Genomic DNA, 14,346 nt, shown 5'->3' on the forward strand with positions numbered 1-14,346 from the left:
GGTGGATCCTGGTCGGGTGCATGCGGAATCTGTCTCTTTGCCTCCCGGCTTCACACTTCAGAAAAATACAAAAAATTAAAAAAAAAAAAAAAGAGAAGAAGAAGAAGAGCCAAACCTTCAGTGGCACCATGGTTAGAGCGCTGACCTGAAACTCTGGGCTTTCCAGGTTAAACACATACTGACAAGCAAGCCACAAACAGCGTGAGTGAAGTAACTACCTCTCGTCTGTCAAATCAATCAATAAATTCTTTTTTTTAAAAAATAAAAGAGTGTGCCATGACCATGGGTTATGAAGAAGGCCAAGAATTACTATTTGTCACCCGGGCACGAGTACCACAGATGCCCCTGTGACCTCACTGCCCAGGGACACAGAGACACACACAGCACACATGCGCTGTCCCGCTTTTTCCTCTGATCTTTGGGGAGACGACCCCCACCCTGGGACCTAGGCAGCACCGGGAGTGACTTCTCCTCTCCCTGAAAAAAAAATCATTGCTGGGTTCATGACCGTGGTGTCAGCCCCAAAGCACAGGCCATCTGGCCACAGCAAGGTGACCCCAGGGAGGCTCGGCACGCCCCCCCAGAGGGAAGCCTGTGGTCTAGAAGCCCGTAGGCCTGCTTCCCAGGTTAATCTGTGAGAAAGGGGGGAAGCTAGGGCATCGGCAGTGCCCACAGTTGGGCCCTGGGAGGCTCCCTGCGCTGGAGGAGCTGGTGTCTGGTGTATGGAAACTTAGCAACCACCTGCCTTTGGTGCCACTGCAGGGACGGGCACACCAGCCCGGGCCGTGTGCCTGGACCCCCGAGGCTCCCACAGTTGGGCAGGAGGCAGGAGTAGCAGCTGCCTGGCTCTGGGTGTGATGGGGAAGGGGACAGGTGTTTCTCCCAGGGTCCCATAGTTTCCACCGCAGGAAGGAGGCGCTGTCCAGCCCGTGTGTGTGTGAGTGTGTGTGTGTGTGTGTGTGTGTGTGTGTGTTTGCACGCACGTGTGTATGCGGGGGTGGGGTGGGGTGCTGCTTCTCAACTCCACCCTGGAGCCCCAGAGTGGCTATACCCACAATATATAAATGGGAGGGAGCAGCCGTGTGTCGATAAAACTTTATTTATAAAAACAGGTGAGTGTCCGTGGGTCCTCGTTTGCTGACCCCTGCCTTAGAGCAACAAGGGCAGGCACCTGGCCCTGGGTGAGACGTGGGGACAGGAGCCCTACCCTGAACCATTGACCAGTTCCAACTCGGGTGGATGAGACAGACGTAGGTCTGTGCTGTAGAGTCTGCTCTTTATTGGATTGAAGCAGTCATGTGGTCACATCCTCACTGACTCTGTCTGTCTGGAGTCCGGTTTCCCCACTCAGACACTGGGGCTGAGCTCTGCTTGCTCGTGGGGTCCTGGGTGAGCACAAGAAGGGGAAAACGGCAGCGAGGCCAGCCCGCCGCCCTCCCAGCTCACAAGGGCAGCTCTGCCCAGGGAGGTACAGGGTGTCAGCACATGCAGAGAGGAGGGGGCCGTCTGGGCAGCTGGGCAGGAAAATCATGGAAAAGGCACGTGGTTTGGAGCCGGAGCTGGCTGTCAGAGATGTGCTCGGGCAGAGCCGGCTACGAGGGTCCGTGCTTCCCGCCTTAGCCTCTGGAGCACGCAGGGGCCATGCTGTCCCGGGGACAGGACCCACTGGCAGCCCAGGGGAGGTCCCAGCCCAAGATGATGTGGGCACAGCCCAGTCTTCTGGGCTCCTGCCCAGGGTGGTCAGGAAGGCCGGCCAGGGTCAGTGCCGTGCGTGTTTCACCCAGTTTCTGATGGCCCACTTCTGCCCCGAGCACCTCTGCATCACCAGCCGCAGCCCGAAGTTGGCGTCCTTGGACATCTCCACCTCCAGGCACCTGCCAGTGTCCCGGCTCACGATGGGGCCACTCTGCAAGCAGGGAAACCGAGTCAGCAGTGTGGGCACCAGGGGCCATCGTGGGAGCATCCCAGAGTGAGGAAAGCAGGCCCCCTGTGGTCACTCACTCACTCATGGCCACTGAGACTCGGTCCTCTCTGTCCTCTCACATCCCCCATCAGCCATCCCACCTGCCTACCCAGCTGCCCCTGCGTCTGAGGAGTGACCAGGACAACAAGGTCAAGTGACCTGAGATGGACATTTCTCCCAGCATGTCCATTTGCCCGTGGTCTCCTCTGAGCATTGAGGGCCCAGGCCGACCCCCAGGACCCCAGGGTCATGTCCCAGAAGTTCTCTGTCCTTCTTCAACTGCATTGTTCTCATGCAGCCTGGCCCTCACTGTCCTGGCCCCAGGCTGAACCTCTGTGACCCTTGCTGGCTCATCCTGCAGCCTTCCTTAGACCTGGAGCCCCAGATGGTGTGTGTGTTTATCTATCACAGGTCTGCTCAGCAACATCTCCTGAACGACATCTGTTGACCAGCCCGGAGCTTGGGCACAGATGGGGTGGTCAGGGGCAGGGGGAGCAGGTCCCTGGGAGTCAGGACCAGCCAGGAGTGGGATCTGCTCTCTCACATGGCAGAGAGGACCCCGGGCAGGGAGTAGGAGGGATGTGGCAGAGGGGCCCCAGGAGGGACTGGCCACACCTCCTGCTCCCTTTCTTGGGTGCAGAATCACCTAGCTGCCCACTTAGGGTGCATGTGCTGCTCATGCCCAGTTGCCCAGGGCAGGAGGGCTGTGTGAGGAAGGGTCAGAGCTCCAGGAAGGGGGCGTACAGGGAGTCCAGCGTCTGACTCACCAGTTAGGAGGCCACCTTTGATCTTGTCAGCCCACATGTCTGTTCTTGAGGCTTGGGATTTGAACTCAGCAGCCCCAAAGGGCCAGAGGGGCTGGTCCCAGCAGAGCTGGAGGATCTACAGTCTGGCCCCCGCCCCGTGGCCTGAAGCCCGGTGAGGACTTCCCTTAAGCCACCCTCCTTAGGAGGCTGGAGGAGGTGAGAGCGTGGCCCCCCCACCCCAGCTGGGCTCAGCAGCTCCAGAGTCAGGAATGGACTGGCCAGCCCCTTCCTGGCTGTGACCCTGAGCCAGGCACCTACTGTCTGTGAGACTGGATCATGCGGAAGGAGCTGACCGAGGCCCCTCTCTGCCCCCTACTCCCACCCAGGCCCCACCCCCACCCCCACCCCGCTGACCTGGGTGAAGTCCCACAGCCGCTGTGCTGGCCGGGCCACATCCTCACACTTCTTCAGGGTGGGCGTGCGGGCCCTGCCGTCGTCCACCAGGCACTTGGAGTCGGGCAGGAAGGCGGTGGAGCCCAGAGGGCCCAGCTGCAACAGGCCCTCTGTGCTGTACCGCACAAGCTGGGGAGAGGCGGAGAGAGAGAGCCAGGGTGACTGGGTTTGGGGGCCCTATAGGGAGCGAGGTAGGCATGGCCTGCCAGGGCTGGCCCGTCACCAGAGGGGAGTCTACCCAGGGGTGGCCCTGCTCCTGGCCCTGCCCAGCCCTTCCCCCAGTTCCTCCCCAGCAGGAGCAGTTCAGCCTCCTCCCCCAGAATGCAGCTAGGAACCCCACCCTGTGGGTCCCGGTGCCCCAACCCCAGGGAGGATTTCACATGCACTCCCAGGGTGCCTCATCTGCTCTCACACCACGAGGCAGCCCCATCAGGGTGGCTGCAAGGCCACACACGCTCCGGTCCTTGTTCACGTTTGCACAGCAACTATAGGCTCACAAGGGCGACCAATGTGGTGGATTCCAGGCATCACCCGGCCATGTAACCTTGGGCGAGTCACGCCCCCTCTCTGTGCCTGTTTCCTCCTGTGAGCAGGAGGATGACAATCCCCGCCTCACGGGGCTTTTGGTTAGGGCCCGGGGGACATGCTACATCATGTGTTCAACGGGTCTGAGCGCTCCTCAAACAGTGGCTTTACTGTGCGTGAAGGGCACCTGTCCCCTGGGGGACAGCTGCACTGTGCAAGCGTCTGGCCACGTTGTATGTTGTCCACACAGCCGCCCTGAGAAGTAAGTGCCTCTAGCAGCCGAGGCACTGGGAGTCGAGTCGGCATTTTCCTGCGGCCTTGCCCTTCACTTACCCGAGGTGCATGTGTGCACATGTGTGTGCATGTATGTGTGTGCAGGTGAGCCTGGGTGCGTGTGTACATGTGCATGTGTGTGCGTGTGTCTCCCCAGGGGCCTGGCCATGCAGCCCTGGTGGCATCAGGACTCCCAGCAGAGGCCGCAGCACCTGCCTCTGTGCCCACCTCCCGCCTGCGGTCGGGGCAGCCGCCGCTCCTACCTGGGACGACATCCCGTGGCAGGGGTAGAGGATCGCTTGGTCATTGTCCTCCGCTCCCTGGTCCAAGCAGTAGCCACTGGCTTTGCTGTTTCTCACCTGTAGTCAAAAACCAAAGGAGAAGCCCATGGTGGAGGGCACCGAGGCCAAGGCAGGGTTTGAGGGCTTTGCCTACCCCATCTCCTGACAGGGCAGAGGGCCTGCTCTTTGGCTAGTGTCTTGGGGAAGTGAGAGCCTGAGGCCCAGGCGTGGCTGAGACCCACCAGGGGAGGGTCTGCCCTGGGCAGGGGAGGGGGTTGGGAGAAGGAAAGAGGGGTGGAGGGTACCGGGCATGGGTGGGAAGCCTGCCTGACCCAAGGGGCCATCCAGGAGGAGGCGGTACCTCTCCGTACGTGAGGGTGTCGTTGTAGGTCCTCATCTCGGGGTACACATTCTCCAAGTACCACTTGAAGCTGCGGCATTTCAGCCTCTGACGCAGGGCCAGCCGCTCTGACACGTCTCCGAAGTCCACCCCCGGATTCTGCGAGGCAGGAAGGGGTGAGTGTGGGTCATGATGACGGGGGCCTCTGAGTGATGGGGGAGCTCCAGGGACCGGGGGCCTCCTCCTGGAGCAGCCCCACTCCTCAGGGCATGGAGGCACCAAGCCTCCCTTGTCTGGGGCGGCTTCCTGCCCTTCCAGGACCCAAGAAGGTCCAGGGCAGCTGTTCCCAATGGGGAGGACAGCTTTCCCAGCCCCAGCCTGAACGGGAAGCCCCTGCCAGTGTGTGCAGGCCTGGCTTCTCCAACTTCATTGGCCTTGCCCTCCTAGGAGCCAACCTCTGAGCCCCTGGAATGCCCTGCCTGTTTGTGTGGGGTCTGGGGGGACTTCGGGCCATGGGGTATCAGCTTGACTCCTGCAGGGGCTGGAGACAGAGCTCAGACGGAGGTGGTCAAGCCTCATGCACTGAGCCCCAGGAAACTGGTCACTGAGACCTGGGTGAGCATCCCCGGCTGGCGATCCTCTACCTACGATGGGGAGAAGAAGTGGTCTGTGCAACTTGCCTCAGAAGCTGTGCTTTTCCTCTGTAACAAACCACAACCCCGAATGTCACCGCTTCTCTGCATTCCACATCTGTCTAGCCAATCACTGAAGCTGGGGGTGGTCCTGGGCCCCCTCACGGTGGCTGGCACTGAGCCTTGTGGATCCAAGATCCTAGTGGGCCTGAGGAAGCTCCTTCCCCAAGCTCAGGGCCCCCGAAGTCTGAATCAGCTTCCAGTTCCACAGAGACGGATGTGGAGTGATGCGTGCACGGCCTTGGAAAAGTCCTGTCACCTGTCTGAGCCTCAGTTTCCCCGTGTGCTGATGACGATGGTGAGGGGACTGAGTGGGCCTTGCCTGGTTGGACATGGGAGGGTGTCCGGGCGTTGCCCACGCCCTGCAGGACAGCACCTGAGTTCCCTTTGAAGTGTTAACGGGGGTGGCGTGAGGCTGCAATTTTCTGAGCCGGTTTACTTTATGGAAAACAAGGCTTTTACAAGAGCCAGTGGCTGCCCTCTGCTCTTATATGTGAGCACATGGTTCATGGCTCCCCCATCCATGTGGCTGGAAACGGCCTAGGAAGAGCTCCAACGGGGAGGAGGCTAGGGTCGGGGGCCACCCTTGTTAGGGTCCATCCAACCCAGGCCCCCAGGGAACGCTGGGCACACTCTGCTAGGGGACGGTGCATCTATGGAGGAGGTTGTGGTGAGAGTGTAAAATGTCGGGAGATGGCACATAATAAAGGTGTGAGCTGTTTCTGCAAGCTTTGTGTTATAGATGCAAAGCTCAACATATATAAACACACAGAGATTCAAACAGATGTGTGTGCTAGGGTGTGATATAAAATCCAGCTCCTACTGTGGGTTGATGTAAAAAAAAAAAAAGCTGTGTGACCTGATCAGACTGTGGCACAGTGGATAGAGCATCAGACTGGGACCCAGAGGACCCAGGTTTGAAACCCTGAGGTCACCAGCTTGAACATGGGCTCATCTGGTTTGAGCAAGGCTCACCAGCTTGAGCCCAGGGTCACTGGCCTGAGCAAGGGGTCACTAGCTCTGCTGGAGCCCCCCAGTCAAGGCACATATGAGAAAGCAATCAATGAACAACTAAAGAGCTATAACGAAGAATTGATGCTTCTTATCTCTCTCCCTCCTGTTTGTCTGTCCCTATCTGTCCCTCTCTCTGTCTCTCTCTGTCTCTGTCACACACAAAAAAAGCGGTGAGTCCATGCCACGGGGCTGGGGACTCATATCCTCCTGTGGACAGGAGGCTGGTTTTGGAGAGGGTGGGTGTGGGAGGTGCTGCCAGCCGGGGAGGGCCCACTTACCTCAAGGGTGGCCTCTCTCCAACACATCATACACGATGTGCACGCACACGTATGTACACAGCATGCACATGCAAGTGTGCACATGTGTGCATGTGCTGTACATGCATATACATGCATACAACACCCCCACACTTGTGTGAACATGCATGTGCACACGCACACATGTGTAGGCACATTGCACATGTGTGTACATGCACACACACATGTGTATGCATACTTGCATACCCAAGCCCACTTCTCCAAGCTCCCCCCCCAGCCACAGGCTGCTGGTTTGGAGCCTCTGGTATGCTCCCAGCCCCTGCTTCCTGCTGGCAGCCTAGGCCTCCTGCCTCTATTCCCCACAGTGTGAGCAGATTTCGCTTCAGGACACCAGATTTGGAGAAGAAGGCTCTGCCCCGTGGCAAGCAGGCCCCAAGAACCTTGCAATGGGGTCCCACAGAGGACCTCGGCATGCTTTGTCTCTGCGCCTTCCTAGCTGTGAGTCCCTGCATGACTGGACCACTCTATGCCTCAGTTTCCCTCTCTGTCCTGTAGGCACAACAGGCTCACTCTGAGCGCTCCCTGCGTTGTCATTACTGCTGTCACATGACTGCAGCCTCAACACTGTGGACCAAAGAGGGGTTGTTGTTTCCCTGGGGGAGCGCTCAGCCAACAGCCACCAGGACCCCTTCGGTGTCTGCACCCGCCACGCCAGGCTCTGCTGACCAGTGTGACCAGTTCAGTCTGGGAGAGGTTCCACTGGAGGAGCGTTGCTCATTAGCTGAACGGTTGTTACAAAAGGGCTGTCACTGGTGGAGGTGACATTCCACACAATGTCTTCCCTGGGATATTCAGGAGGCCCCACCTTGTGTGGACGGGCTATGCCCTTGGGCAGCACCTGCGGCCATCCCCCACGGTGTCCCCGAGGATGTCTGAAGCTGTCCCCACACCATCAGCCTGGCATCAGCGACCCTGGCTTCAGTGTCCTCCCGCCCCACCCTGCCAGCCGGCTGGCTTACTGTCATGGGGATGTTCCAGGCCATGTACACGTGGGACTTGAAGCCATCCATCCACACCTCAGCCGCCCGCAGGGCATTGCGCTTGGCGTAATAGTCGATGTCATTGTTGTAAGGCTTCCGGGTGCGCTCGATGTGCGCCACGCGGGAGCAGGGCAGGACCTCCATGCTGCCGCCGCACTGCCACACCTGCAGAGAGGCCGCTGGGTGGTCGCTGGGCCTTGCCCCACCCTCCGTGCTCACAAGCCCCAGGACACCTGCCTCAGGCACCCTTGGCCCGGCGCCTGGGGCTGGTCCAGGGAACCAGGGCCAAGGAGAGGCCGCAGCCTTGGGTCCAGTCGACCGAAATCTAGACAAGGCTTCCCCTCATCTGCTGCCCACTCATGGGGCTGGTGCACACTGCACCATCCAAACACTGGGGAGCATTTCCCCATAGAGGTGTCATTATTTCTCTGTCCCTGTGTCCCTGTGGAACCCTACACAGTGCTGGGCAGCCCGGGGCCAGGGAGAGTTGATCTCCATCAGCAGCCACCCCACCTCCAGCCAGATGAACAAACCCACATCTAATTTAAAAGAGCTGCTTGCTATGCGAAAGCTGCTCCAAGCCTTGCAAACGGGTACACACACTCGGTCTAAAGAAAAAGCCTTCCATGCACCGCAGCTCATCTGCAAGGAAGACCCCAAAGTCCCCAACTATGGAAACCCTCACCCAGCCCAGAAATAGCTTTGCACCACGGTCTCCCCTTATGTTTCCCTTAAACTTGGTGGGCATGAGTATTTTAAGTGAAGAGTTTCAGGATGGGGCTTGTGGGGAAGCTGTGGCTTCTCCTAAAAAGGGACAAACTCAGCTAGCAGGGCCCTTACCCCCTCCCTTCCTTTATCTTCTGCCGGGAATGTGGATGTGAGGTGTGGAGAAATGGCAGTCATCTCATGACCATGAGGCACCAAATAATGAAGCTCAAGGTCTATGCAATTAGCATGGCCAGTGGAAGGTGACCAAGAGCCCGAGTTCCTGTGGTCACTGTGGAGTTTATGTATCAGGTGGGTGCTTCATGAGTCACCTAGAGATCTGGTCAAGCCTTGGGCCGTGGAGTTTTCTGGTGTCACATTCCTGACTTATAAAACTGGACCAGGAGGTGGCAGAAACCCTGACAACCCCATGTCAGGGCGCATGGGGGATTAATCGTGTTCTCATTATAGGTGAAAATGAGAACTGAGGCACAGAGAGGTTAAGAAACATATCCAAGGTCACACAGCAGAAAACAGGAGCCTGTGCGAGAAGCTCCTGAAGCTGCCTCTTCACCCTGCGCTATGGAGGCGGCAAGGAGCAGCATCACGTAATCTGAGTGTTACCGTCACGCCCACCCTGTCGCGTGACAATTATCTCAATCAATTTGGTTAATTGCCACCCAAACAGAAGCAGAGGTCTGTAGGCAGCTGCTCAGAAGGAAGGAGCTGAAGAGCAGGGAGACCCACTGTGCTCTTGGGTGTCCCCAGGAGCCCTCCCTGCCAGTCATGCCTGGTGGTCAGCCCCACAGAGATGCATTCTGAGTGGTGGGATTCCAGAGCACAGCCGTCCCGCCCCAACAGATGAGACCTCGCGGGAACCCGTGATTGGCTTCTCCACTGTGAAGAGGGTCACTGGGGGCTCCTGTCTCCCGCCAACTGGGCACGTGTCTGCACGTGAGCCCACAGGCTGGAACGAGACCAGCCAGGGCACGGTGGCCACAGGGCAGTGTGCGGCCTCGGGAGGGCACAGCCGGGAGCTCAGCCCTGCATGCGTGTCTTCCCTCCTATCGATGCTCTTGGAACATTCATTCTGAAGTAGGCTGATGTTTCTCTCGCTCTCGTCCACCCTTTCTGCAGGCCACAGTCACGATCACGATCACATTGCCCTGGATGACCCCTGCTATTCAAAAGTCAGCACTTCCCGTGGCCTGAGGGGAGCGCCACAGTCGTGGATGGCGTGTCTTTGCCTCTCACCCTCACAGTGACAGAGCCGCTTTCCTGACTCCGAGCTCCTTGAATTTACCCCCCAGCCTCCCTGAAGCTCCTCTGGGCCCTGCACCTTTTAACATGCCCTCTCTGTCTTCTCCCGCTCCCAGCTGGCCGTGCGTCCATGGCCTCAGCCGGAGGACACGCTGCTGCCGGGCTCTGGAACAGCAACTCCTAAACTTACTCCCCTGGGAGGAGTTTAAACTCCTATGGTCCAGGCCTCACCCCGCCCACAGCATCAGAGACCAGCGGTGGGCCGGGGCGGGGAGCTTTTGGGGCCCACCTGCCCTGGGGACATGGATCTGCCCTTCAGGCTAAGGACCAGTACCACATGGGGTGGCCCTGTGTGCAGTGAGGTGCCCCTTGGGGAGATATAACACCCTCTCTTCTTTATATTTTTGTGACAGAGACAGAGAGAGTCAGAGAGAAGGATAGATAGGGACAGACAGATGAGAAGGGAGAGAGATGAGAAGCATCAATTCTTTGTTGTGGCTCCTTAGTTGTTTATTGATTGCTTTTTCATATGTGCCTCGAGGTGGGGGGAGGAGCTACAGCAGACCGAGTAACCCCTTGCTCAAGCCAGCAACCTTGGGCTCAAGCCGATGAGCCTTGCTCAAACCAGATGAACCGTGCTCAAGCCTGTGACCTCGGGGTTTTGAACCTGGGTCCTACGCATCCCGGTTCAACACTCTGTCTACTGTACCACTGCCTGGTCGGGCCACCCTCTTTTCTTAATGGCAGCTGCCCCTGGTCTGCTGGCCTCACTGTCACTGAATAATAACGAAACCTACATTTTAAAACAGCTAATCAGGGCTGCAGCCACCTCTCTCTCAAAAAAAAACTTACAATGCACATGAAAAAGGTCTTGGACGCGCCTGGGGACATCCATGTGCCCCTCTGATGTCTGACCGTAGGACCCCTCTCCCGAGTATAGACCCCCCAAGTGGGGACTGTCGGGCAGTGTGGTCATGCCTCCCTGGCTCCCTCCGTGGGCAATGACACTGTTCTTTGCTCTGGGGGACAGGCGCTCACTAGGGAGGGGAAGGAGCTTCCCTCAGACATCTCAACACTCAGGTGGCCCCTCCAAGAGCCCAGTTGGAAGGGCAGCAATTGCCCTCGGTGATGAGAAGGTTTTTTGCACCTCCTGGAAAAGCAGCACATCTGAAAGTTTTGACACAGAGAAGCAAAGGGTTTCCCATGCCTGTTCCACCGCTGCCAGCTTTCCCAACCAGCTAGCGCATCGTTGGGTTTTGCCTTGACCTTTATTAACCTGATGGATGGACGCGATGGATTCATTTCCCCTTAATTGGTTTCAGGACTTTCCTCATTAGGGGACCAGCAGTTGGCATTTCTACAATCAGAGAAAATGACATTGGCCCCGAGACCACAGAATGACTCCTCTAATTGGGCCGCATCGATCAGAAGGCCTGTGTGGGCGGCAGTGTTAGCGACGGATCAGAAGCAGCGGCGGTTTTGAGGCCTGTGAGCATGGGAGCAGGGTCTCCCCCACCCCCTGCACCAGTCGGAGGGCGGCGGGAGGGAGAGCATACAGATGGGAGGGGCGCCCGGCTGGCTGCATTCTAGGGGACACCAGCTGGCGGAGAGGAGGGGGCCTGGCAGTCAGAGGCATCAGAGCGGTGCGGAGGGGGTGTTAAGGGGTGGCTCTGCGGCTGGGGAACCACATGAGCCCTGTTTTCAAGCTCCCTGGGAGCACCCGCCCCCCTCCCCACAGCCAGTCTCCACATGTCGCCTGTCAGGACAGGGCTGGCCAGTCCCCTCTGCTGGGGTTCAAAGTCAGATAAGCCTTTTGAATATGAGCACACGCCAGACTCCCCGGGGGAGGGGCCGGGGCACGGATGTCATCTTTCCTGATTCATATCCAAACCTGTGCCCATTCCCAAACCTCGTCCATATCTACTCCTGCACCTCCACATTCACATTCATTGCCTCAGTCAGCAGACTCCTCTGAAGGTCTGAAGACGGGGCGTCTGGCAAAAGGCCAGACTCTGGGACCATGGGTCAGTCCCTGGTCTTGGCCTCCACTTGGCAAGGTGGGGTCTAAGCCCAATGCTGGACAGAGGAATGTCAGCATTTGTTAGAATCCTCTGGATTCAACCCCCTCGACTCCATCCCTAACATGTGGACTTGAGAGTCGGTTCCCAAACTTGTGATTTAAAACTGGACCATCAGAGAATTACATACAGTTGCAAACAGTCCTGTAAAGCTTCCAAGGGCCTGAGATTCGGCATAAGGTCAATTTGTCAAATGCATGAGAATACTTTATGTACTCTGGGGGGGGGGGCACGTCTGCGGTGATGTCAGGCAACGAAAGTGCTTAAAGAGAAAAGGAAATATGTTACATTTATAAGCGTCGTTTTAAAAAGGTTCAAGGGAATTTAACTACAGGCAGAAATGGGACTGATGGTTTAATGGCATTTAATCTGTCCAACCCGAGCTGGTCAAACATTCATCAAAGGAAAAGGGGCAGTCAGTGTTCTTCTATTAGATTTATAACTGTAATAATGTGATCTTAGGTTTAACCTCAAAGCTTAAAGCTAATAGGTTTTGGAATGGGCCACTTTAATACACTGCATATAAAATTTTTTAAAACTTGCTTTAAATAATCTTTTCGGGAATAAAGGCCCATGGGCAAATATCCAAACAACCCCCCCAATGAAACCCCAGATAGAAACAGAACTAAAAAAACCCCGAGAATGACACACCAACCAGAGCTCACCCCACGGCAGCACAGCTCAGCCCCCCACCCCACCCCCCAGAGAACTGAGTGCAGCCCGGGACTCTGCTGCTTCCTGGGGGGTATTTACTGAGAAGCATCCTAACCCTACCCCTGACCCATAGAGAATAGGAAGCACTTAGCAGCCAGGTGGCCCCTGTGAATTGGTGGGTGGATGGCCGTCCTAGAGGACTTCAGTTCATGGCCCTCCTTCCACCCTGAGTTACACAGCCCCTTTGTCAGGAAGCAGGAGGGCATCACCAGTCAGAGGGCATGGTGTGGGCTTCGACACAGCCCCTGACATCAGGCTGTGGCTTGACAATGGCCAGAGCCTCAGAAGACCCCACTGCACTTTCTGCCTCTTCCGATCCTGCCCCATGAGCCTCTGCGATTCTGGGAACACAGGCCACCCTACTTCAGGGCCTTTGCACCTGCCCTCGCTCTGCCTAGGACACCCCACCATCCTCCCCGGCCCCCCTCAGCACCTGGCCTTCTGTAGGTGACCCCTGCTCTGACCACACTCTTTAAACTTTAATCTGCACACCCCGCTTTCAGTGCTCCTGGCCTCCTCCTGCCTCTGTCCCCCATTTCCATTTCTCAGCGATAGCAGCTTCTCTGGTGGCCTCCATCTTGGAAGGTAGAGTTTCGTCTACTATGCTCCCTGGCAGGCCTGGCACACCGTGGCGCTCAAAGTGCCTGTTAAACAAGGAGGCCCAGCAACCTGCGGAAACCTCAGGCTCCAGGGAGGGACCACAAAGGGTCTCAGCCTTGCAAGGAGGCTGGTCTCAGAGGGTTTCAGATTGCAAAAGCAGCTTACCAACAGCAGTTCTGGGCACGCAAGCTCCCGTCCAGGGAACCAGCACCCCCTAAGCCCCAAGTGATGAAGTGTGTACCCAGCAGGGCTACAACTGGACTTTGGTTTAGGGCACCTGGGAGAGTCAGCTCTGTCGCCCTGGGGTCCCTAATTGGCAGCCAAGGCTCTTTCTGAACTTTCCATCAGTTCTCCAAGCAGCCAGGAAGAGGAGGTTTAAAACCAGGAGCCTCACCTGACCTGTGGTGGCACAGTGAATAAAGCATCAACCTGGAATGCTGAGGTTGCCGGTTCGAAACCCTGGGCTTGCCCGGTCAAGGCATATATGGGAGTTGATGCTTCCTGCTCCTCCCCTTCCTGTCTCTCTCTCTCTCTCTCTCTCTCTTTCTCTCTACTCTCTCTCTAAAAATGAAATAATAAAAAAATTTTTTTAAAAAACCCCAGGAGCCTCAGGGATGGAGGGGAGGGGAGGGGAGGGGAGGGGAGGGAAGGGGAGGGGAGGGGAGGGGAGGGGAGGGGAGGGGAGGGGAGGGGAGGGGAGGGGAGGGGAGGGGAGGAAGGCCCAAAGCCCTGATCTCAGTCACCTGGGTCAGCTTTACCTCCTGCGTGGGGGCCACCCTGTGGGCCTGCGCTTCTAGCCCAGTAGAGCTCACACTGGCCCAGGGCCCTGCCGGGTGCAATGCTCCCCACAGGGCAGTGCTGGGGGACTCAGCCCCCTGTATCCTTAATCTGTGTCCTGGCCTTCCACGTACAAACAAGATAAACACAAAACAGCTCAAAGGCGCTCAAACGCCCTGTGCTCAAGGGACACGCTGCTGAAAAATTCTCAAGCAGCCCACGTGTTAGTGTAACACAGCAGATGTCAGTGGTGTGGATGAGAAAAATAAACATAAAAATACAACCTTTTGTTATCACACACGACAGACAGACATAGCAATGCCACTGAGGTTCCTTACGCTGACTCTCAGTCTGGGCCTTACGTCCTACAGGCCAGAACAAGCGGCCCGACATCCCCCCAGCCTGTCCGCACACCGTTCTCCATGGGCTCACTTACCCTCATGCCCAGCTCAATGTTTTCACCACCGTACACCTCCATCCCGGGGTCCAGTAGGCCAATGTCCCCGAAATACTCCCTGTCCACCACAAACGAGCAGCCAATCATGGCGGGAGTCCTGGGGGGAAGCAGATGGCAGTGTGAGCAGGTCAAGGGGCCTGCCGGGGGTGAGCGCAGCTCAGGCCAGCACCC

The 14,346-nt window shown here is 57.5% G+C and overlaps 1 protein-coding gene across 1 annotated transcript in view; it reads right to left on the bottom strand.

Moving 5' to 3' along the window:
* Positions 1-1,081: 1,081 nt before the first annotated feature.
* The window catches only part of GALNT9 (polypeptide N-acetylgalactosaminyltransferase 9), a 48,617-nt gene continuing 35,352 nt past the window's right edge, over positions 1,082-14,346 (bottom strand). The window contains exons 6-11 of the mRNA XM_066255075.1: positions 14,155-14,272; positions 7,564-7,749; positions 4,603-4,740; positions 4,224-4,319; positions 3,124-3,291; positions 1,082-1,906 (exon numbers count right to left, since the gene is read on the bottom strand). Of these exons, the coding sequence (XP_066111172.1) occupies positions 1,760-1,906; positions 3,124-3,291; positions 4,224-4,319; positions 4,603-4,740; positions 7,564-7,749; positions 14,155-14,272 (853 nt within the window). The 3' untranslated portion in view covers positions 1,082-1,759. The remainder of the gene's footprint in view (positions 1,907-3,123; positions 3,292-4,223; positions 4,320-4,602; positions 4,741-7,563; positions 7,750-14,154; positions 14,273-14,346) is intronic.

The sequence above is a fragment of the Saccopteryx bilineata genome, chromosome 2 (assembly GCF_036850765.1).
Source record: "Saccopteryx bilineata isolate mSacBil1 chromosome 2, mSacBil1_pri_phased_curated, whole genome shotgun sequence".
Classification (NCBI taxonomy): domain Eukaryota; kingdom Metazoa; phylum Chordata; class Mammalia; order Chiroptera; family Emballonuridae; genus Saccopteryx; species Saccopteryx bilineata.